We start from the raw sequence: 26354 nt of genomic DNA on the forward strand, positions 1-26354 counted from the left end.
CTTTGCACTTGGTCTAATTTGCAAGAACGCTTAAAAACGATACGAGATTGGAGCGGAAAGCGGTGTCCACTTCTGCTGAATAATGTTCCCGAAGCTTAGCCTACAAAGAGAGAAATGTGATCAGGGGAATTCAATTGACGTTGCATAGGGAGGACCAAGCTGCCCGGCATTAATCGTGATTTCTCTTTTTAGAGATTTGCACGTCTATAACGTGCATGTAGTCGGTGCAGGCTAGCTGCAATTTTTGAAGCTCAATACGGAGGAAGCTCGATTTTAAGACCTGATAAATTAATTATGCCAAGCGTAACTTTCATTGGCACTGTCGCTATAGAGGTAGGAGAAAATAGATATAGGGATTTTTAACTCAGTGATTTGTGGCATAAGTGTGGTTCTTTGTGAGAATCTCTTATACGGTTTCTTTATGACTAACTATTTTAAAGTGAAACCGTTTTTGTTATTATTTTTCTTACTAATTTTCATAATAACAATGTCACTTTAGTTTCTACTTGATAAAGACGACCAAAAATAAATCTACACACATACACATAACAAAACACATTCGATTTAAATCTTGAAACGTAGATTGTATCAATCTACTTACCTACTGACATGTATTTAAAAATAACTCGCATTGTTTCCCTTTGTGAATTCTTGTGGTTTTAAAAAATATTAAACTTGTATTCAGTTTAGTAGTACCTCATCTCTCATCAGTTTAGTAGTAGTTCATGGTGGTAGAACCTTTTGTGGTTTAACTCTGGCGGCACCACCGCCACACCTATTCCTACCTCATAACAACAGTGTTAAGCGCTGCTGTGTTTTGGTTTGAAGGGTGTGGTAAGGGAGACATACTTTCCCGAGGCGTTCCAGCTTAATCCACAGGGGTAGCGGCGCATCTGTGGCCGATCTCAGGTAGGAATATCTTATCCTATCTGGGGTTAATTACAGATGTCCATGGGCAGCAGTGGCCACCTACCGTCAGGTGGACTGCATGCTCGTCTGATACTCCTATATTATAAAAAAATCTACCTACCTAAGGCGATGAATTTTATGAGATTTCTGAAATCAAGTACGTAGGTACCTATAATTTATTTTAACGAAATCACATAAAGATAAGTGTTCATTTTTGTCTATGAGCATTTAGAATAACAGAGGAATTCCTGTGGCATTCCTAGATTTGAATGATCTTCATAGAAAGGAATAAAAAATTGTTTCCTAAATGGCAACTTAAAAAACAACTTTAATATCACGTTACCTGTAGTTTTTAAAAGATTACTTAGTATTAGGTCGCCAGGTAGTACTCAATACATTAACAAAATAATATTAGTGTTATAAATAAATAAATGCAACTTACCCGTTGAATGGGTAGCCAGCAAATGCTGCGTCGTAAGGGTGGTATACCGCCGGATAGGGCCAGCTCGCTGCACTAGCCGCTAAGTTTTCTTTCAGTTCAATTCCTGCAGCCTGTTAAAATGGATTACGAATATTAATATCAATATTGCTACGTTATGAATTTGTATATTTTTAAATTTTCGGAAAATAAAAGGAATAGTTGAGATTCTTAAAAAATGTACCTATTCCTATTAATATTAACAAAAACATCGTTTACTGTGTTATGTCTTCTTGAAATGACATTTAAACATGTGTCTGTAGTATGTGTTTGATTTTAAAATACACAACATTCAGTTCTCTTTATAACCAATGTAAGATTTATAAAAAAATCTAAGATCGTTATTTATACTAGTAACTAATTTCAGCTCTTCCAATTGTTTCTTTATTCAAACATCAAATTCCTTCTATGTTACTGCAAGTACTTAAACTTGATATATTAACAACAAACACACCTATAAATTCATCACACAGAACCATAATATCTCCTTTCTCGTTTCCGGTAGCTTTAACTTAATCCATTACCAGAATGCACCTCAACGGATTGATTTCTTGATCGATCGTTTTAGTGTTCCGTCTTAACTATTATTATTTAATGGTCGAAGATAGACGACGTATGCATCAATCATCTCCCGTTAGACAAATGTATCTTTTTTGTTTGTTTAAACTTCATACTAATGGCTTCAAATTCTAATATATGATTTTGTTACAAGATACCCTTTGGATAGATATAAAGACTACTATGCAACTTACAAATGACGATTAATATTTTGTTTATCGTTTAGCTATAGCAAATAAATACTTATCTAATATAAGTAGCTATATGTTGAAAAAAAGTTTGTTTTATTATTCAGTTCATAAATGATGGTGATAACATATCGTTACGATCAAAACTAAAATCCCGAATTATTAATAGCCAATTTGTGTTTGAAAATCGCGTAAGAACTCTTCCACTCAGTCACTAAAGGACAGAGGGTCCAAAAATTTATAGCGACGCATTAAAAATAACTCAGGAGCGAGTCTTAATGCGGTCAACCAGGATAAATCTATCAAAAGATTTTGTTGTCCAACAACTTCATTGGTGGCCGAATCGAAAATCCGATAATAAATTTTACTCAAGTACGACAGCGTAATCCAGTCGGGCTGTCGCTCTTTGTTGCTTCGACCTCTCTGATATAATTCCAGTTTTCTGTTACTTCAAATAATCGGGCTAAGCTGTGACGCGAATCTGCAGTTACCCGGATTTATTGTTCGGTGTAACGTTATTTGCCCACTTGCCGCGTTAAGGCTTTGTAAATTTGCTTGCACGCCTCACGTCGCGATAAGAAATTGATGGCCCGTAGTTACTCTTTTACGTCTTGAGATGCGTTCAGAATGAAATGTTTGTAAATTGTGTGATATAGTATCTAGCTTAGCAGTTAATAGATGAAAAACATACCCATTGGTTACGTGAAACCGACGTTCCGTACAAAAAATATGATCGTAATTTTTATTGGTACCAACATTATAAGCTTAATGGAACTCGGCTATAATCCCATTAACATTAATAATATGTTCAACTAGCTATATTTTTATGGAACGAATAATTTTATAATCCGTTGAACGATTCGGTTGACACGCAAGCGCAGGTATCGCGGGGCTCTCGAAACGTCGTCGCTTGAGGCAATAGGTCTTTCAACCGACTTCATAAAAGTAATTAAATGTTAAAACGTGCATGACGAGAGTCGACGACGCATTCAGTTATGACCTCTTTTCGCAGTGTCAATGATGTTATTGTTAACCTCAATGGTGTTTGAGTCGATTTCTTTCATGCTCCTGCTCTTGATTTCGGCCTCCGTTTTATGGTTTTGTTGAAGTCGCATGATTAATTTTTGGTCTTGCGTAAGTAAATTGCGTGAGTAAATTGACTTACAATTTTGGCTTTTTTAAAGTCTGTGGCATTGTGTAGGACAACAAATTTCAGTAACAAAATACAAATAAAATTATTTTATACTCGGTAGCAGAGCGATGAACTAATAGTTTTGGTTATTACGTATTCAAATAGCATAATGCCTTCACTACTGTACATATTCGACGACAATATTAATAAACTAAATCTTTTTATTGCTCGAGCCAGCACACGTGAAATTCATGAATTAGTCAATGTGTCATACATCGTAACATCTTTATGAATTATGATCGCCGCTAACCACAAATCTATTAAGAGTTGTTAGACAGCAAAACGGGGATTTATTTTCGAAGCGCTTCATTAGAACTATAAATTATTATTTTTTTCAATACGCCATACTTCCTGCGAAGACGGCACCACGTGTGCGAATGAAACGAATAAAAATTTTAAGTTAGTTATTGAGTAGGTATACCTATAATATTTAAGGATATTATAATATAAGCGAAACACGTTCAGTCGTTTCAACTTTTATTTATAAAATTCCTTACTATATTTACACGATCTATACAACTTAATCTGATAAATTTTGATTCCTTTGTGAATGAAGAACGTAGTTTGGATAAGTTTGTGGATTACCTCCGAATGGAAACGGATAATAAATTGTAGATGAAATAAAGGCGTGAACGAAAAAACGACTCGAAGGCAGGATCCCATTGAAGGCGAGGAGTCGGGCGGTTCAAGTTAACACTTTCGCCACCGACGATGATAAATGATCATATCTCCATGAATGATTGAATCATCTGTCGGGACACGTTCACGGCCCCACCTTTTAACACCTTCCTCCAAAAGTTTTACTACGCGTCATATATTACGTGCCGTGGCTACTTTTATGTTGTTATGATCATTATCATTCAAAGTCACCCACACGCGGTCGGCGGTAAGCCTCAAACCGACACCGCTCTCTTTTATGATATCAAACGTACATTCATATTAGTTTTCACGTGTGAAGTTCTGTTTTAATTTTAAAACAATATGTTAATGGATTCAAAACACTATTTCCTCGGAAGTTTAGTACACGAAAAAACGAGTACGTCGAGGTGTTGGCCCTAATATTGATGTTATCACGTCGGTCTATTTTTTTTAATCTTTCCTACCGGGCAAGCACTGTGGAATCTCGGCTTTATAATATTAATCTCTGAGAAAGGAATTGTTAAACGTATTAAGTTATTAAACCCGACCGAGGTAGAATACAACTTTTTGTGTGATGTACAAAAGAACATACATCATCGGATTACGATTCTAATTTATGCGTATTCTTTATACCATAAAGCTTATTGTTGCGTCTACTTAACACAGTGGAGGATTCTTATAGCCGCTTCTAAGGGACTATTTTGACATCAGATCCTAATTATTTTAAGGTAATGCCTTTTATAGTGGGTAAGTAGAAAAAGAACAGAATAATAAATTGTAAGCTGCTCTCCTGTAGACTTTTAATCCCTTTCATTTAGATGATATCTCGCTTTCGTGCTGTGATTTGGTATTAGCTTTTGTGAAACCAATTAATTATAGTCGAGGCTTCCTACGATTAAGTTAACAGACGTTATTGGATAATGAGGGTCAGTAAAATATTTGGAGAGGTAATAATAAGCGTCCATCAACACGAGGAGGTCAGTGTGTGTAAGCACTTGATCTTTCCTGATTAATTATAATATGTCGTGTAAACGTTATTAACAAGACTGATAATGACGAGGATATTTGTAAAATAAGTTTGTAGTGAGCATTAAAGCTGGTGGAATTCGTTACTTTACGAAACGATGGATATCTACTACTAAGTACTAACCGTGTGGTTTAAAAATAAGCCTCGAATCGTAGTGTTTTCGAGCGTGGTTTGACCTGTCACGGCGAACGAACCACGGCGACTCGTAAGGCAGGTGCAATTCGAAAGGTCGGGCAAATTAGGTATTGTCTATTTTATGGAGTAAGTCGGTCATGATGAAATCGCCATTAAAAGAAAAGATACCATAACATGGATGTGTGATCAGGTATGTGCGGAGTTAATAAGTGCCATTACAACTTTTAAATCGGAGTCGTGATTGAAAAAATGTATGCTAATGTAGCTATAAATAGGACCAACTGATAATGAATTCCATAATATTAAGATCCCAATCAGACACTTAAAGATATACCTGCCGAAACAGGCGTATCACGAAGGTATTAACGAGTTACAGGCTACCGCCGTTGATTTTGGTAAAAGTGCTGATAATTGTTTATCATAATTATAGAAGTCAATTTAATATCAATTAAATTAAAGATTATTATAAGGGAAATATCATCGCCAGTTGTATTATTTGTCTATGATTATTTGTAAAGCTATAAGATAAATACATATGTATGTAGGTATCGGTGGATAGGCCTTCATATTGATATATTAAAAAGTTTCAAATTACATGAAAATTATGTTGTTACCTTTATGTCTGTGTGTTTTAAGAGTGCGTTTTGTAATAAGGGTAAACTGGTAATTACCACAAGACAATTAAAATCAAAAATATCTTATTCAAAGTAGATTATTTACAGAATTCATTCTGAACGTCAATAATAATTCTATCACTCTAAATCTCATACTTATAAAATAGTTTAAGATTCATATCCGGAGATCAGTAGATTATATTCACGTGATATTTTGATCAAAATTAAATATTTTAATAGATGTGTTTGTTGTAACATTAACGCCTAGACATACTTTATTAGCATTGTAATTTAGTCTATTAATATTTATGACTTCAAAACTAATTAGGTGCAAAATGATCACGCATTAAGTGTAATTATCAATAGGCTATGATTATATTAATCGGAAACGGTGGTGCGACTCGTGCACAAGATTTTGTGTAAAAATGATATGAACATATATGTTTGCAACTTTGTATTAATGAATTATATCATCATTACTTTGATTAAAATGACTTCTTTATTTGTAGATCTTACATATTGTTCATATACATACCTTTTGCAGATGTAATACTTACTATAATAGGTACCTACCATTAGTTACATACAAAATACAGTGCAAGATTAGAAGAATTATAAAGTAGTTAGAATAGGTTATTACTAACAGGGTTTGAGTAGAACGGTGGTTGGTCGGCAGCGAGCGCCGGAAAGTAGGCAGCCATGCCGGCGGCGGTGGCGGCGGCGTCCGTGTAGGGCGCGCTGTACATGGACAGCGGCACGCCCGACGCCAGCCGCTGGTAGTTGAGGAACTCGTACTGGCAGGAGCATACGGTCTGCCCTGTGATCGGATCCTGGAATATAGGTCGACCGGTGTCGCAGCAGCGCGGTGCGGCCGCAGCCGGGGAGCTCGGCCGTGCCGCCCCGCTCGCGCCGCCCGCTCCCCCGCTCATCCCCGCCTGCGCCGGCGGCGGACTGTTGGAGGCTGTCGATATGGTGCTCTGTAAGTTGCAAATTTTGAAATGCCTTTATGGCGCGTTTTCACATTCGCTATTGCTGCATTGACGGTGTTTGGAGGCCTCCTGGCGCACAGCTAATCGCAATGCAAATTTGTAATGTTTACGTCATTATCTATTCAGGCGCGCGCGTCTAATAATAGTATTAAAAAGTGTTAAGCGATGATGGATAACAAATGAGGATTTAACGATGCAAGCGGCAAGGGTGTATGAGAAACTGTGGGCGTCGCTCGCTTCGTCAGTCGACAATTCGTACGCAAATTGGACACGCTCGCGAAACCCTTTTTATGCATTGTGAGAAGAAATTAGATTACGCGTCGTCGCAGCACTAATGTGATCGGACTGGCGGATTCGATGCCGACAATGGGACCGGGAAGGGACATTGTTGTTATAATAGATTTATTTGTGGGACTACCTGAATCAATGTCGCGGTCGCAGAATAAACATCCGCAAGTCCACACAAAGCGGGTGCTCGTACGGTCCCACTAATCGAGCAGCAGATTCATACGTGGATAAATAACTTTCTAAATATTTGTCATTCGAATGAAAAATGGTCTCTGGCCTAACAATCGTTATGTTCTCAATAGGATTAGAAACCGAGAAATGCCACCCGACGGCTCACGATTCAAGTCCCTGTCAGCTACGTAGTCGAAAGAAAATAAGAATTAAACCTCCTTTGTGTCCTTCCCATCCGTGTTGTTATAGGATGTTTCCGGATAGAATAAATCGTCTTTGAATATAAATCTTTGATACAGTAATAATGTGAGTGATATATTAGTGGACGTGGACTCACGGTTACCTAATAAGGTGTCACGGTTTGTAAGCACTCATGTAAATTCGCTTGCGAGACCTTTGTATTTTATTTTAGCCTATAATTATGTAAGAAGGTGGTACGGCGGCCATAAGCTCTGTAATGTCAGCCGCGGTCGACCGGCCTAAGCCGGGACTGTGACCGTTCGCATCGGATATGGCTTCAGTATCGCCCCCAGCACGCGAACTGAACGCCATGTTTTATCGCTGAAAATTTCGACCTATGGCGTCGCTTCGTGGGCTAAAAACATTTATTGTGCCGGAATTATTGAGGTAATCCCGAAGCCGTTAAACGCTGAATCCCTGCATTACCTACATTACATACCCTGCATAGTTATTTAATCCTTGCTCACAACATTGTAGTATAGCCGCGGGTTCCGGGGATAGGTAGATGAGGTTGCGCGTGGACCTAACGACGCTCGCAATAGAGATGATATCGATCTGTACTGTATGTGGCTGGAATTGACGCCGGTGCTTTAAAGGGATTGAATCCGCTCAAACGTTACGAGTGTTGGATGGTACGACATAATATCTGTACTACAGCATGCTTTATTTATCCACCCTGTCGGCCATTGCGGGGCGCGGATGTCCGCATTTTATATGTAGAACTCGTATAACGTTTGCGTTAAATACATATTCCACCGGTGTTGGTGTACATGTCGTATCATATTTAGTTAGTTATATCTAAATACTTTGTTTAAATTTTTTTGCCATGCCATTTTTTATCTAAGTAGGCGTTTTATTGTTGGAACGCGGGATTCTTACATACCTATTACATACCTACATACATAGTAGGTATGTAAACGACATTTGTATGTAGTTAATATAGGTACATACATTAATACTCCCTAGTTCGTTTTAATACTTACAGGACACAAAAATAATTGTTGAAATAAATACCTACTTCTTACGTTTATGACGCCATCTAACGCTATAAAAACTAAATATGGCATTGTATGGAAACAAAATAATGCATTGTTAGCCTAGATGTTCCCGGAATGTTTTGCATTTTTTGGAGGATATATATTATATAGGTACACTGAAAAAATAATGTAGGATAGGTACTTATGACGTCGAACGAATCTCGTTCGCTCAGGCAACGATATCATAATAATTTAGTTGATTTTTATTATTCTTCACATCATTAAAAATACAAAATTTTCATTAGCTTAGTTCGAGTGCCCTTAATTCTCTCATTATAAGCTCAACTCAGTATGAATCTTTCAAAACAAACATTAACAGTTCAACTTACATAAAATGGCACTTAACCAAAATAAACAAATAGTGGCAAAAAATCCGACGCCCAATGGAAACACTCATGGCTCATAATGATAGACAAAGAGGGAACTTGCGTCTCGAGTGGCAATAATCTCGACATCGGATGCGACAGATGTTTGTTTCACACTCACAGATTTGATGTTTAGGCCGTCCGCATACCTATTGGATCGCGTGCCTCTTGTGCGGGAGGCCTAATCGATATTGTAGGTGCGTTTGGTTGTTTGTTAATGCTATGTATATATTGTGGTATATTATTAATTATCAAACATATAAAATAGGTAGTGACACCAAAATAATACGAATTTCTTACTTAAATTCATAATAAATAAAACATAAATTCTTATTTTACCGATATCTAAATAATAAACTTAGAAATTTTGTTTTAGGTCTTACTATTTTTAATACCTACTCGTTTATGGATCCATAACAGTAACCTATATAATATTAACTCAGATGAGAGTTGCTTCATCTTTTCTGTCTATTTGTATAATATATAAGTTATAAGCATATGTTAAATTACACCCTAGACTACATTTGAATGAACAGAAATGAAGAATAAGCAAACTTAAACTAAAATGTTTCATCTAACATCAATACGGGAATAATTGTTACACTTATTTCGTACGACAAATAGAAATGAGGCTCAAAATTACCCGAACATGTGCAACAGTTGCTTGCTTCACACTCAAACAAGTATTTTATGCTCAATTTAAACTACTACAAAACCGTGAAATTTGCTTAGGAAAAGAGAACTGGGGGGTTACTACCATCTCTTAAAACAATACTATTATTTTAATCATACTTTTACTTTTCTTGCTTTTTTTACTTTTCTTTTTAACTTTTTAAGCAAAATGTGACAATTTCAGTTGGTTTTACACAGTGGAGAAGCGAAAAATAATAAGGGCTCAAGTTTGTTCAACTGTGTTTGACGGAATATTTTACTGTTTCAAGGAGGAAATACAACTATCCTGAACTATGATAGCTTTTACAAGATGGTGGTAGGCCCCCTGGATAAATCTGGTACGCAGAGAACATCAGTAACACCTGTTATTTTAAATTTAGTAGATTGGATAATTTTAAAGATAATAATTAAATTTACAATTCCAATGTAAAATAATATTTATGCATTCAGGTTTAAATTAAATTAAAGATATTCCACTTTTAACTTACGAAAATTCGATTGTAAAATAAATATGTATTGAGAAAATGTAACGATGTTTTTTCTTTTTATTTCTTTAAAGGACACAATGTAAACTATGTTTATAAGAGAATACGAGATATACCTAAAATTATATTACTAACGCATGTTTAAATCTACTTTAAGAAATATTGGAATCTAAAAAACGTTATCTAATTTTGTCTTCCGACGTCTATTCTCGTCATAACTTATTTGGGTAGTTAAAATTCTATACATTTAAAATGCGTAGGTAGTAGCTGTTTTTATTTTGAAAACAGGCCATTTAGTGGCCTAATAATATTTGAAGTTAATTTTGGGGCAGTCGATAGTGTAAAGGCTAATGGTGTTTATTAACTTTAGGTACATTTGCAAAATAATTGCTGAAGCTGATACGAGAACAAATAAAGATAAGACATTCATTCGGAATCGATATACAAAGTACACTCTAACGAAACCAGTCCATATAAACACAGTGCACATAAGAGTCATTGATACGTAAATTGGGCATCTAAAATGAATGAGCAAATGGGCGAAGTTTATCACAACGGAGACGTGTATTGGTGTTGCAGCAAAACGGACGATAACGCATAGAGCACAACATGCGTCCATTTATCAAGACACGGGACTTAGACGTACCAAACTATTGCTTACGCACTTACATATACGTGTTTATTAGATAAAGAGAACAAAAAACTTGTCATCATATCCTTTTCAAATATCGAACGGCTGTAGGATTAAAGTGCCGCTGCACCTTATCTCGTGCAGACATCTTTTAAAAAACAAACACGAGGTATATTCTCTTTTTGTCGTCTTTTTTTATCGTAACCCGCAGGATGTGTTAGAGTCGTTAAGCCCTTTTAAGTGTTAAACCATGTAACTGAATATTCGGGCGTATAAGGGTCCGGTCTATTTGTCAAATAATGTAAAAAAGTTAATCTTAGAGAAATCGGACCCAATGACATGAATTTCGTTAAAGACATCAGAAGGGCAAAAAATACCGATGACATGTTGGTTGCTAACCGTCGGTGACGCGGATGGACGCGGTACCTGTCGCGACGGTTTTTATCAAAGCAAGGCCTTTGGTAGGCATCATTAAAGTATTAAATTTACGATAAGGCATCTCCCGTACAGGAATAATTCGGCTTTCCTGCTAATGCGTTAGACCGAGGCGCTTACTTAATCTGAACAAATAAAAATGTTAATCAAAACTAGATTTTGTTTAAGGCATTTTGTGTAAGTTCATTTAAAAATATTCCATGAAATAATATCAGAACATTCTATGTAAAAGGTTTATGTTACGACAACATTAAACTCTATTAAATTTACATTGAACTTGAATTCTTGTGACTCGAATTCAATGACAACTTTACCATTGTTTATATTGTTCAGAAAGAAAAATAAATAGTTTGGGGCGAATACACCAAAATAGGCATGTATTTCTCATCTTTAATCAAATGTAGCAACAGAATGATTTCATCATAATGTGTTAAAAAATCCATGTAACGTGAAATTATGTTTCACATGAGATTTCATACCTAATCATGCATGAGGCAGCGGTCATTCATTGTGTATATTTAGATGTGAAATATTTCAACAATTGACACGTGACAACAATATTGCATAATACACGAAACATGAGTTAGTAGCAACATAGAGCGATATGTGTCGAAGACGCAACAAAACGGCCTTGTTAAGTTGACAACAAATTTTACTATAGCATTGATAAGATGGGTCGTCGGGTAATTGTAGCTAATATCATTCATAGAAGTGCCGCATCGTGCTAGTTAGCGGATTAATTCAGCATAAACATTATCTCCGCGATTAGAAACTAATTACGCTGTTTAAATGGTATTGATCATTAATGATATCTGGGAGCTGCATTAACTAAATCAGTCTGCTCCAGTCATCAATCTGTTACCTAACCGCACAATTGATCGAGATAGCGTTATGGACCGGCTGTTTACTGATCAGACTGAATCTGTCATTGGCCACAAATTATACATCGTATGTGTAATTAAATAGAAGTGTTAGTCGTGATACGTACCTACTTAATGTGCAATTTATACCATTTCGTCACGTATATAAGTGTGACAGGTCTTAATCATAAAGTTGACTACTTTAATATGTTAAAGACTTCATATTCTAATTTTACTAACTTGATGAATTTCGCTTTATGAACCAATACCGTTACATTTTATTAATAAGATCAGTTTAATTATCATACTAAAGCTATTAGGACAAAAGAAACGGTACCGACAATCGGCGCGGAAAACCGGCATCAGTACAGACGTACAAAAGTGGTACGGCACATGTAGACGTACATTAATTTGTGGTACCATAGCTTAGCTTAAGCTATTAGGCGCAGTCGAGACAATGTTCGTGCTCGAATAGCTGGAGTGCCGGCATTCCCCCATAATCCTTCGCGCGTAGTCGGCCGAAGAAAAAGCATCACAATTTGATAGATCTGCAGATAAGACCGCGTGAGCGTCACGCCGCGCTGCGCTCGACATTCCGCGCCTTGAGAAAACCGTATGCGAATAATTCCTATCTGGTACATTTTTTCATCGGTTTTACATCGGGTTAATTGCAGTGATTAGAATCCATAATAAAATAATTTGTTTAACAACCACGGTTACGCTCCTCGATATTTAGACGCATCGATTTATGACTATATCGTATATCAACGATAGTCGTCAGTTTATAATGTAACGATACTTAAATCATTTTTAATTCAGGTAGTTATTAATTTTCACTTGTATTAGAAAATAATTAAGTATATAATTCCATAACATAATATGTAAAGGCCACGCTTGAATCGCCATTTTATTCGATGCAGTCACAACTCTACATTATTCGTAAAATAAAAATTTAAGGATTTCTTTGATAACCCTAAAGCTCGTCGATAGTTACCAAACCAAAGAAAAAAATAAAATCGATTGAGATAGATAAAAATCCTTAGCCTTACGTCCATTATTAATACAAATACTATCCATTCCTATCAAAATAGAAATTTCACGATCCAGCACGCAGAAATCGTCAAATTTCAATCGGGCGTCAATGATGAGTTGATGACCATAATGAGAGAATCGAAATGCGCCCTAACCCACAGTTACCGGCATCCACGGTCTAGTACACAAATGTTGAGTGACATTCGTCCCACGTCGGCCCTAAGCTCCAACGGGAACCATACCATCATTCGGCGGGCGATAACGACGGGATTACCGTCCTGCATCCGATACTCAGACGTGCGAAATCCTGAAGGATTTTTGGTGTGAGAGTGATAAAATCTTCGATAAAGGCTAATCAGTCAGATACTCGATGTACGCGGGGATTAATTTAAACGAAACAGGTATCTTTCAAAGCTAACGAACTCAACCGTACGATTTTCTGAAGGATTTTCGGTGTCGATAATTGGTTATTGTTTTGCTTTTAAAATATGATGGTGTCACCATTTTTATAATTACAGCTGAGTACGTTAAGTTGGTTGCGATAAAAGAATGAATTGAGAAAAAAAATAAAATACGTTGGGGTAGAGTATTAGGTACACTCCGCGTTATGAAGCATGAAATAAATACCTAAATAGTTATTATATTATATCAAGTTTGTTTTATTTAAATATAATAGAAAAATTGTCTACTCCCATTAATTGAATATTAATAAAATTGATAAAGTTGCAGTTCAGCATTAGTACCAAATAGTTCTCCTCGACGTGTGTGATCCCTTTATAAATATTTTGAGTAGGTACGCAATTCAATATTCAACTGTTTAGCATAATTTAGCGTCACCAATGATATACAATGAGCAAATCTTGACGGCCTAGATTAGTACGGCGTTGGCGGCCAGTTGATTGTGAGTTATGTCCGATTATGATAGCTTAGGACTTAGAGCTTAGGTCTAAGGGCTTATGTACACGAGTACTGAGATTTGATAAATTTCATCGCGGGCTACTTACGCCTTTGTGTGGGCAAATGACTTTACATTAGCCGTCAGGATACATGCTAGTTTGAAAACAGTAATTTGTTAGTTGCTATTATCCTTTAGTGGACGATCTGTAATGGATATCTGTTGGGAAAATTACTTTTATACAAAATATCATTAAAAATTATTTTTATGTTGCTTATGCATCAATTTTATCCCTATAAGATATAAGAAATATCTTTGAGTCTAATTTTAGATTTATTTATTTATTCAGATTTTCGAAATTATTTACATATATTATTGTTTTCATGTAGGCATATAATTTATGTATGTGAATAATCTTTACTTACAATAATTGTATCATTGCAAATATCGCATATTGTAGCTATATAGGTACATATTGTTTATACAAAGTGTATTACAAAGGATACGCATTTATCATATAGAAGCCAAATAGCGAGATATGTATTTGTATAACGTAGTCTGAAGTGATCGAATGCCAGTCGTAATTAAAACTGATTTACATTAAAACTTTTTAAAAGTACCATTCCTATGCCGTTTTAATACTATCGCAATTACGACGCTAAAGGAATTAAACATCTGTTTCCATCTTTGATGAGACCGCTTCGAGTTCTTTTCTATCTAAATGTTACAGAAAACGAATCAAGATAAGCTCGCGAGTGCTATCTAGTGCTCTCGACGTAAATTGAGTAATTACTGTAATTCCACGCGTCTTGTTTTCATTTGCGATTCAAGTTGAATCGCAAATGAAAACAAGACCCACCTATTTCTACCTAATAACAGCAGTGTTAGGCGCTGCTGTGTTCCGGTTTGAAAGGTGTGGTAAGGGAGACAGACTTTTCCGAGGCGTTCCAGCTTAGTCCTCAGGGGTAGCGGCGCATCTGTGGCCGACCTCAGGTAGGAATATCTTATCCTATCTGGAGTTGATTGTAATCAACTTGTAACTTGTAATCAAATTGTAAGGGGCTACTGCCGCCCATGGACATCTGTAGATGTCCATGGGCGGCAGTAGCCCCTTACCATCAGGTGGACTGCATGCTCCTCTGCTACTCTTATATTATAAAAAATAAAATAAAAAAGTTGAATCAACATTATGTTCACAATTGGAGCGCGGCTTATAAAACACGAAATTTTCTTTAAAAAAATCCACGTGTATATCGACACGGAACCATCAGCGATGGAAGTTTAAAACCATAACCAGGTTTATCACTCTATTAAAATTAAAATACTCTATATACCTTTCCTGATACCTACTGTTTAAAACATCATAATTAATATTTACAACAAATTTATTCCCATGATATTGTGACCATTATAATTATTTTCTCAAAACATTTCAGAAAAAAATTACCGCTGTAATAAAGCTTCGTATTTTCACCAAATCACCATTATTTATTTTCACCATTGGTTGACAGAAGACGATAATAACACATCACACAAACCAGATAAAAGAACAGAAGACAGACAGAAACGTTCCTAATATTTCTGCAGTAAATCGTGTATAGTTAAGAAAACGCGTCTATTTTGAAGTCACAGTCTGTTACACTTAAATTACTTAGATATAAGAGTTTATACCTGTTTTATCGGATTTACTCGAGAATGAATAACTAAACGTTGTGTGATCCGCTTTTAATTACGATCGCTGTTCGCGTGAATAGGAGAACGCGATTAATTAGCACACTCATTCACTGTTTTTATAAACTCTCAACTGGCACACTGGGATTATCGCCGTAAATCTAAAAGCTTAGCTAACCTATTACTTTGTGAAATTATTTTAACTATTGTAATTCTGGGAGATATAGACGAAGATTCGGGATTCTGGAAGATGGGAGACGTATATATGTATTTAATATGTTTCTGCGTACCTGCGTCGTAATTTAAAAGAAGCGTTCATTATTTGGAGCTTCAGAAATTGCAATTCCCAATCATGTTTATTAAAATCTCAATGTAATTAGTATTGTAGGCTATTGCTAGTATATTTTGATAGGACTTCCCCTAATTTGTTAGGTTCAGTTTTGTGAGTAAAAAAATATTGTCAAAAGTCTTCTGGTGGCTGGAAAGTCCAACACATAGACTGCTTTTTATAAACCACAGTCTTGTTCACGATTTACATGTTTGAATCTTATCTCTTGTCATGTGCTAAATATGAAATCATTTTTAATTGACATATTTTTATTTCAAGTCATGGTCTTTACGCTTATTCCTACGAATATAATGATACCTACAGTAATAATGTAACGTGAGATAATTGACTGCGTTGACATTATAGGATGAAGTAATTAATTTATTACATTTGAGAAATCAATGTTTTACACATAGATTAATAAAGATACTTCGCCGTAAGTTCTTTTTTTGAATTCTTGACAAATAAAAACATTTTGTTTGTTAGGAGTGAGTAATTTTTACTAATCTATGGTTTTACATAAAGCTTCTTCCAGTACTAGCAGTAGGTACACTCGAGTAACTTTAGAAATGAATGCTTTAGAAAAAATCTGAAATTATTAGGGTTTTTACTAAACCTATTCTAACCTATCCTAACCAATCATCAAAAACCTTTACTATTATATTCCTTGATCAATTTCATCTCAAAACGGCAGTTTAAAGATTTTATTCTGTTCAACAGTTTAAGAGATTTCATACATCTTAAAAAAATGCAATATTTTTTTCGACACTTCCTTTATTTTTTAATGGCATGATATTTAAATGGCAAAATTATATCATCATATCAAATCAAAACCTGACCTCTACATAATAGATCAAAACGCAATACTAATACATCACAGCTACTTTATTAATTATTGACGATTAAATCTCGAAAATGTTCAAATGTCGCCTATATGAATATAATTCAAATCAGTCTTCGTTACTACCGGTAAACGCTTACACCTTTCTGCTCCGAAAAGCGTTATCCTTTCTCAAAGCTATTTACATAAAATTTTGACGTTAATTGGACAATAATACGTTACGCTGAGTCCCGGGGACTCTATCCCGACCGCATCCTGTAGATATCCGAATAGATAAGCCGCGAAATTGGCCCACCCTCGTATAAATGCTCTTAAAGAAATTCACACCTTTCCTAATTAACGTTGTAGCGGGGAAGAATAAATATTGGGAGGGTTTCCACCGAAACCCCTGTAATGATAAATACGTAATAATAGTGTATAATGACCGCAGATGCATATCTGCATGTTTTAAAGTAATTACCGGGTTGTCTAATACCGATGTGTGCGTAAAAAAGTTTGCTTGTTTTTGTTTATAATTTGTACTACATTATTTACACCATAACATGTTTCTCGGTTTATAACTTATATATTCGAGAACAGTAAACGCATTTAAATAATGCAATCCATGTCAAATCTGGAGGCACTGCAGTGCCTCCGCCAAGTCGAGCCAAAAAAAAGCGGCTCGGCCGTACCATACTTTACTCGATATTTTTTTACCATTAAAACGTTCGATCATTTAAAATGGACACTTTATTGTTTTTCTTTTACGAAAGAAAAACTATTTAACAGTATTGTATGCTTGTTTAAACTTTAATATTGATTGATCACGCGTGTGGGTCTTAATTATAGAGTTACATTATCTTAAAGTGCAAACTAAAACAGTAATTAAATTTTAACTTCAAACTTTGCAATTGGTTCTACTTAGTTACCAGCAAGAGCGTGCTTATTACGAAATAATCATGGAGGAATAAGTATGAAAATCCGTTTCCACTCTTTATCTATTTGAAAGTTATAGAAAAATGGTATTCAAAATTCTTTTCTCTTTGTTTTACGTAATCAAAGAAGCTATGGAACTAACAGCCAATCTGATTAATTAGTCACTGTTCTATCATGGGCATATGTAGCTGACTATAGGTCGGACAATAAAAATCTTAGGCCGACAAATACATTGCTGCGCCTGAGGACTTGGAACGCCTCATATTATCTCTGGCTTACTATAACAACCTTAAGTAGCTCTATAACTTTGTTCGGCAGATCTGTAGTGGTCAGTCGTCACAAAAATTTATTCGTTTCTAGTTTAAAGCTAGATTATAGATAGATAAAAATATATTATTCATCTGTACGTACTTGAGATATCTCAAATCTACGAATTAATGCTTCAAAGTTAGCGATAAGATATTTAATACACTACAGTAAAATGTTCTTAGTATTTATTTCGCAAGTATTTCTTTATAAAATTGTAATATTTAAACAGATAATTGTAAAGTTAAATTATTTGGTTTACTAAATGAATGTACAAAGAATACTTCAATGTGATTATAATTAATTAAGAAACATAATATTAAAATTTTGTTATATGTAACAGAAACAAATTTTCAATGTTAAGTCTATGTTAGCTTACTATTTTATCCGTAGTTAAAGTTGTAAAATTAAAAGTATGTCATGTTAAAAAGAAGTACCTATTTTAATTTTGCAAATTTTTATTAACTACTTTAACTCCTGTATAATGGCGCACGGAAAGTTCAATTCTGCCTAAATTTAAATATGGTCTCTGAGTTTTATAAAAGTAAAATATTTTTGTAAATTTATAAAAAGTGACATGCATCAATCTTTGTATATTTTGTACTAGTATGTAAACTTTTGTAAACGTCCTATTCAAAATAGTTTTTACAAAATTACAGACAATCGAGTAACAAGTAGTATGAGTGCGAGTAAACATATACCTACATATTTATACACCAACCGTGCCGAGAAAGTGTAAACTTCATTTGTAATTGACAAAAAAAGGCTAACTAGTTCTACATTGTATGAGGATTTGATTGAACTGTTCTTGACTTGTTAGAGAATTATTGCTTTGTTATACGCTCCTATGTTTTTGTTTCAAGTCTAAGAGCATGGGGAAGGAGCAAAAAAACAATTCGCGATTTGTAATGAGTCACGCAACCGTCTTGTTCGTGTGAAGTCGGTAATTCGAATATAACACTAAAATATACTACCTTCTATATTTTTGCGAAAACAATCAATGATTTTATGTCATTGTATAAAAAATATTATGGAGTCTATTGTGTTCGTACGTGCATGTACGACGTAGTTTACAATTCTACTAACGATTGTATTAGATTAGTAAAAGCCTTCCTGAGAGCAGAGATTTTTTCCAGTTATTTAAATCGCTCTTTAAAATAATCTTTGAAAATCATTTTCAAAGTTACCATATAACTGGAAGTTCGTAATAAGCGTAATGCCTCTTACAAATCAATGAAAAGAAGTTTTGAAACATTACGTTAATATGAACGATACATAAAATTATACAAGTGAATCCTTATTACTCCATGAAAACTACATCATAATTGAATTAGTGGTTTTTGCTAAATATTTTGCGTAATGCGTAAAAAAGATAATAGAAGATGTATAGACGAGGCATGGGTACATAAACATCGTACAGCTCTGCCACGGCCAATAAATTTTCAAGTGATTGTCCAGTAATTGCGCGAGTAAGTTGATTTTAGTAAACGCAGTTGAGGCTAATTAAAATTTACGACCGCGAATTTGCAAATTATACATCATCGTCTTTTTGTTGGTAACACGTCTTAGAAACGATGGCAAAAAAATATCATGGAACTAAACAGTGTTGGCAATTTATAATAGAGCCTTATCGCCTGTTAATCAGTTTGCATTGTAAGAATCGAGTTGGTGTTTTTTTTCTGTTCAGGCTATAATTTTAATTAGGCATGTGATTCTAAATGGCTCGGCCGGTCGAGATGTGGCGGTTCATGCTTACTCATTCACCCGGTGCGGTCTACGCTACTATATATTCAATTACCGATTTAATAGCAACCAAAATCGCGTGTCGTTTAAAGTCCAATAACTGTATGTGTTGTCAATGGAAGCTCCGCGGCTCTCGATTCGCCACAATACGCTTCGTATCGCTTATTTTTACTGCGCGCGGTAAATTTGTACTGAATGAGCTTAAAAGCTTCATTTCGTAAATTAATCGGAGTTACGTTGAGTACGTCACAGTTGTTTTGGTAGTACATATATTAAATGTTAAAATTCTTCGTGCATTTACGTTAAAACATGAAACATATTATTTAGTTTTTCATCACAGTTAAGTTTAGTGATTCAAAAACTTACTAAAGAATACCGGGAAAACAATGGGCTAAATTGTTTCGATGTCCGTGTCCACTAACAAGTCTGGCACCGAGCAGTGCAATGGACATATCCTACACGTTCTCAGATGTCTGTGTCCAGCAATCTCCACAAAATAGCAATTGAGGCTGTAAAATAGTTACTCATTAAACATAACAGTTTTGGTTCCCGCTCATTACACGTATGTACGTGTATTTTCGCTTTGACATAAATATATTCAGTTTTATTACAAACATATGTCATGATTAATACGCAGATAATATTTACAAAAGTGTCCGAGTACGATCCTCAAATCGAGTCGCTGCTGACGTGTTTGCGAGTGGTATGAATAAATTAATAGTATAATCGATTTCGCTTGTAAATATTATATTAAAACCGTACCACAATGAAACGTGTCGAGCAAGTGAGCCGTCGTGGTGTAAGTCGATATACGACATTAAGGCGTGTTTTACGAGAGGTGAAATCATTAGGCGCGGTTCACGTGTGCAATTTTAAGGAAATTATTTCAAACATAGTTAATGAAAATCTCCTACATATTGATTGACATATAAATATGAAATAATGATGTAGTAATTAGTAGTATAAGTTAATTAGATTCTTCATTTTATAGTTTAAATTGTAAATTTAAATTAACGAACCCTATATATGTTGGCCTAGGTTTTCTTCATCGCTTCTACTTTATAATACACACTAATATTGGAAAATTATTTGCGACCCTCGGCTATAATTTAGAACTAAATAAATGTAGTTCTTAAGAACAAAGTTTAAGTTGACTATCAAATGATAACTTAATAAAATGACATCGCAATCAACACTAACTCATAATGTTTTTTATATCCAACTGCCGAACACTATTTACATAAGTATATGATTTATTTTCGTTTAACTTTTTATTTTCTTTGCATGCTCTATCGTCACTTTATGAAACTCCATCAATATTGTGAAACATGCCTTACCTGAACCAAATGCCTATTATGCATTTTTAAATGCCAATCGAGACACGTACGCTTGACTCGAACCGAGACCGCATTATTATTGTATTTCATTCAAACAACTCATTCATAAAATTGCAACTCTTCAGCAAACCGAGTTATTCGACATCCTTAATCAAGCCCAGAAATATGATTGCTTTACGTTCGAATCGTGGTAATAATGGCTTTTTAATAAACCATACGTTCAGCTGAGTTTATAAAATGTATAAGAAACACCTTGTGGCCTTTTATAACAAGTTGAGGTTGAGATTTCAAGAAGAAGCAGATAGAATTCATAGATTTTTTCAATTGACACTAATCCTGAAAACAGCTATTAATTCTTTAAATACCAATTTTGTCGTATGTAACTTGACTTTTCGAAATTTAAGGAGGCACGTTTGATATTATTTTAGGTTTTTTTAAACATAGGAAGAGCATGCAGTCCACCTGATGATAAGTGATTGAAGCCGTCCATGGACATCCAATCATAGTTAAAATACTCCTGAATTCAGCCACAGGTTCACCGCCTTGAGGACTAAACCTGAATGCTTCGAAAACTACGTCTCCCTCACACCCTTCCAACCAGAACACAACAGCGCTGAACATTAGTGTTATGAGTAATAACTTTAGCGTCATTAAAACCAATTTCCAAGATTTACCGTGTAGACAGGAAGACAATATTAAATGTTTTTATGCTATTAGCTTATAGGCTAGCAGTAGGTTAACGCGTTGAACATGTATTTACACTTACAAGGCGTTCAATCCACTTGTGCTTTGTTATCGCCTTACCTCAAGTTTACGGCGTTAGTAATGTATACTGATGTTAATCTAAATAAGAAGTATTTTTATCTTAGTTATATCAAAAGACTGCTTCCATCTAATTTGGAATAGTCATCATTAAACATGAATAACTGTGACTATGTTACATATCTTTAAAAAAAAAAATACTAATTTTAGCATAACCACTCAAATAAAAAAAATGAAGTATTTATTGTAGCAATCAAAACACTTCACCACTGAAAGTACTAACTACTGTTACGATCTGGAAGGTGTGATCTAATGTCTCAGCTCAAAGATATTTGTAACACACCTGTGCGATTTCTATCTTTACGATTATGGACTAAACTTTCTGTCTGGGGAAGGCCTGTGCCCTAAGTAGACTTGTAAAACTGAACGGATAACTTAACATCAGTTCTGATACAGACCGCTAGGGGCGCTGTAAATAAATACAAAAACAGTAATATATGTAAAAACTTAAAAACTCATACTAAGGGTACAACAGATGGTCTGTCCACAAGTCCGTTTACTTACAATTTAAAAAACGACATATTCGCATGCGTTCAATCATTCATTTCGCGAACATAACTCGATCGTCTAATGAAGTTGTTTCGAGCCGTTCATAGAGATTTATCGGTCTCTGTTACGGTATAAACATGTGCTCTTGCTTTGGGTTGGGAACTAATAATAACTGGTCCATTACTCTGCTTAATACCCCCCTGACGTGGTCGCAAACATTCCTGTATCCATTACGGAATTAGGTTGACATTTGGCGTATTCATGCAACATGGAACTAGGAACTGATTATAAATTCGATTCCTAACTGAGGTCTCTTCTAAAACTAAGAGTATTGGTATGTGTGAAGAGTATTTATGAAGAGTTTGTTATACAAAATGAGGGTCAATATGATGAAGATTATTGGTAGATTTTTGAAACAATCACATCGTTTAGTAGTCGGGAATATGCGTATACGGACAAAATACGGCTTTGAATATTTTAAGGAAATACTAAACCCGTGTGTTTTACAATTTGCAGGATTAGAACTTTAGTCCTTAATGTATCTAACAACAATTAAAACATACATACAACAATATATTCGTACTGTTAAAGCATTCTTTCATATTAGTTTTTTTCATCCGTTGATGATAAGGTATATTGAATTAATTAAAGGTAATCAAATAAGAAAATTCCTATTTGAAACACATCACTTGGCAATAAGATTCTTATAAGAGTCGAAGGGTTTTCTCATAAGACACGATTTACGGACGAATATGAAATTATGAATCCAGTGACATTTTTTTTTTTAATTCGATTCGTAAATATTTTTTCCTTTTTAATTAGTACGTAGAAATCGACAGAATAGATTAGAGTTAAACGATTTTAAATACAGTTTGCGCTGTGGTAGAAAACATTCCTGGATTATTGCTTGTACGAACGACATATTAAGGACTAAATTTACGACATCACAATTTTATATCGGGATTGATTTGCTGAAATAGACTGGCAGTTGCGAACATTTTTCACAACTTTTCAAGTAACGTCCTAAATATAGAAGCTGACGTGGGAGGCTCTGTGAATGGATATACTTTTATTCATTTAACTTCGCTGTTATTATGTTACGGGAATATATTTCGTTACTTTCCCTTTTCATTTGAATCCGTCATATAATGTGAAACGTTTATTAATAATAGTTTAAACGCAGATATTGTGCATGATTTTATGATTTAAACTGAACCATTGAAGCGCGTTTATATCCTGAAGAATTAAGAAAATCCATTTAATTTAAAATTGGTTGTAATATGGATTCAAACCAACCAATTTTAAATGGTTGTACGATTGGTAGAGCCGAAATTAATTAGTAAACTTACTCTTAATTAACGCATTTACATAACATTAACTTTCATTACGAATGCATTTAAATTAAACGTAACTTTTTAATGCACTAGATTTATTAGTCGACTTCGTCCGCATGAGTTAAAAGATATGGGAGTATAAGCTGAATAACTCTAGTGTGAAGAATAAATACTTAATGAGGTGTAGTCCGCGTAAAACTGCTAGTCCGCTCCGAATATAGAAATGAATCGCGTCGCCTTAGCAAATTGTATGACCTGTTCGCAACAATTCAGAACGGACTAGCAGTTTGGCGCGGACTATAGCACTCATATGTTCGTTTATGAAAATTACGCATACATGTTTCATTGTTTTCTATATTTCGTCCCGTTTGAACGTGTTCTATTTCATCCGTTCCATCCGTTTCCATGCCGTTCCATTCGGTCTCATTTAATTAGTTTTTATGGGATGCGCGAACAAACAGACAAAAAGACACGAATTCTAAAAGTATCTGATCAGTCGATCAGTTAATTTTTCAAATATCATCAATGTATACACCGTGAGAATTTTATAGAAGCAAACAGGATCACTAAAAGTTTGTTATTTCTTTATTTCCATGTAAACAAAATCAGTATTTATCGTTGGAACTTACCCGTAAGTGCACTTTAGCTACATTTCAGTTCAGTTCTACGGAATAGCTGCAGATATATGGGAATTATCGGCAAACACTGAAACCGTTAAAGCATTGCCGATTCAAAACATCCCGTGGTTCTCGGACCTTTATTGCGATTGTCGCTGCCCACTAATCGACGTCCATTACTAAAATAACTCGAGTGCCTCTCACATAAACGATTCTCCTAGACTAGAGTACAACGGATTTATTTGGACATACGAATGTCTTTCTAGTTTTTTGAAGTCGGTTATTTTTTTTTTAATTCATGTCTATATTGTATGTATGTTGAACTAAACGCTACTGTATGATTTTTGTAAAACAATTGTAGTCTGAGAGTCGATTTCGTGATTAGGTAGGCACTTATGTCTGTTTATTTTTTTTAATTATAATACCAAGTTGATAGATAATTTATATACTGTACCCGTGTGAGCACACGAAAGTTTTAACTTATCAATAAAAAATATAGTTCTAATTTTGACAATGCGTTTAGGTACTTCCATGATCGCTATAATATTTGTTATTATACTAAATTATACATATACCTATTATATTAAAAAAGAATCGAGTCGCACTTGGTCAATTATTTAAATAAACACCATTCCAACTCGAACGATAGAGAGGTTAATCGATAGAGTAGGTTACTTATAGGTACGCGAACAACATAATTTAAGTTTGCTGTAGCTTATATTTGGAACTAACGCTAGTACTTAAATAGTCCGGAAGTCCAGCCAAGTTTATTGGTTTGACATCTCAATTACCTACATGCTGGGTAGGTTATCTCAGTAACTGCGCAAAGTAGTTCTCTATATAGGCATTGAGAATCGAAAATCCTTTAGTAGGTAGTGTTTAAAATTAGTTTGAAATTTAACATAATATGAATCGTATTATTCAATTGAAACAAATCATCATTCACAAGTACTTTCTTTTCGCGCCTGAGATATCACGCGACTGATAATAAAATTATACACTATGCAATCATCTTATCACTTCTTAATTGCTGGAATTGTCGGATAAAATATTTGAGTGGCGCACTCAATTTTGTAATCTAATATCAGGCAGTAAGATTTATAAGCGACTGTGCAACGTCGTCCGCCTGGCTTATAGAGTGTCGACGCAATGAGGTGTCAACTAATAGTATGTGAGCACCTCATCCATTCCGCTCGCCGTGGGCGCTACAACTCCACTAATTGTCATACAAGGGTATTTTAAGTTCACATAATAAAGTCTGACGACTCCCGACACGCCTGATTAGGAACGTCAACGAAAGATCTGTGTGGATGTGACGCTCCACGACGCCCATTTATTAGGCACCGCGTTGATGATCTTACGATGTTTTTTACACGTTTCGGCCGTTGTAACGCTGCTAATAAACCTTAAGCACACAATAAACGTGATGAATTTATTCGCTTACAAAAACAAGATAGGCGATCCACCCACTGGGCCAACGGAATGATCACTTTACGTACCTAAGTAACGTATACCCCTCAACTTTTGAGAACAGAATAAGTTTTACGCGATCTTTTAATATGTATTCGATGGATTTCTTATTACGAGAGAAGGTAACATGTAAGTTCTGATTTGACTTTCTAGTATGCATTTGAAATAGACCATTACGTGAGGCGGGAAAAGGTAGAATTTGTAATGCCCGGCCCTGAACGGACTCGGATTGAGTTGGTCTCACGCACGCACACACTCGCGCGCGCACAAATCCGGTTGCGCCTGCGTTGTAGAAAACTACCACACGGTTGCCACCGTAACGAGACTACGAAATATTACTTACTAACCGCGTGAACCTTTATTTCGGAGAAATTTATTTGATTTTCTGAGAATCCGGCAGCTCGCCTATCAGATTAGGGAGGTTCGAGCTTCTCGGTCGCCGTTGTATAAGAACGATGATCCCGTACACGATACGCGGTGTCGGGTTCAGTATCGGAGAGATTTCACTCTCGATTTGAAAAACAATAAGTAAATTATGTCTGAACGGGTCCCACGCATGCAAATGACATTAGCATTCGGTAAGGTTATCTTGTTTTTTATTGTGACGACTTTATGCGTTCTGCTCGCAATACTGACACCTC

The 26354-nt window shown here is 35.1% G+C and overlaps 1 protein-coding gene across 2 annotated transcripts in view; it reads right to left on the reverse strand.

The window, feature by feature from the left end:
* Positions 1 to 26354, reverse strand: part of mirr (iroquois-class homeodomain protein mirror) — a 63743-nt gene that overhangs the window by 25226 nt on the left and 12163 nt on the right. Inside the window, exons 2-3 of one of the 2 annotated variants that reach the window (XM_073074536.1) lie at positions 6385 to 6717; positions 1352 to 1461 (exon numbers count right to left, since the gene is read on the reverse strand). In XM_073074536.1, coding sequence (XP_072930637.1) covers positions 1352 to 1461; positions 6385 to 6717 — 443 coding nt within the window. The remainder of the gene's footprint in view (positions 1 to 1351; positions 1462 to 6384; positions 6718 to 26354) is intronic. The other variant, XM_073074537.1, reaches the window with a different exon arrangement.

Source organism: Epargyreus clarus, unplaced genomic scaffold (genome assembly GCF_041222505.1).
Source record: "Epargyreus clarus isolate Ecla_fem2 unplaced genomic scaffold, WU_Ecla_fem_2.2 ptg000007l, whole genome shotgun sequence".
NCBI classification, from domain to species: Eukaryota; Metazoa; Arthropoda; class Insecta; order Lepidoptera; family Hesperiidae; genus Epargyreus; species Epargyreus clarus.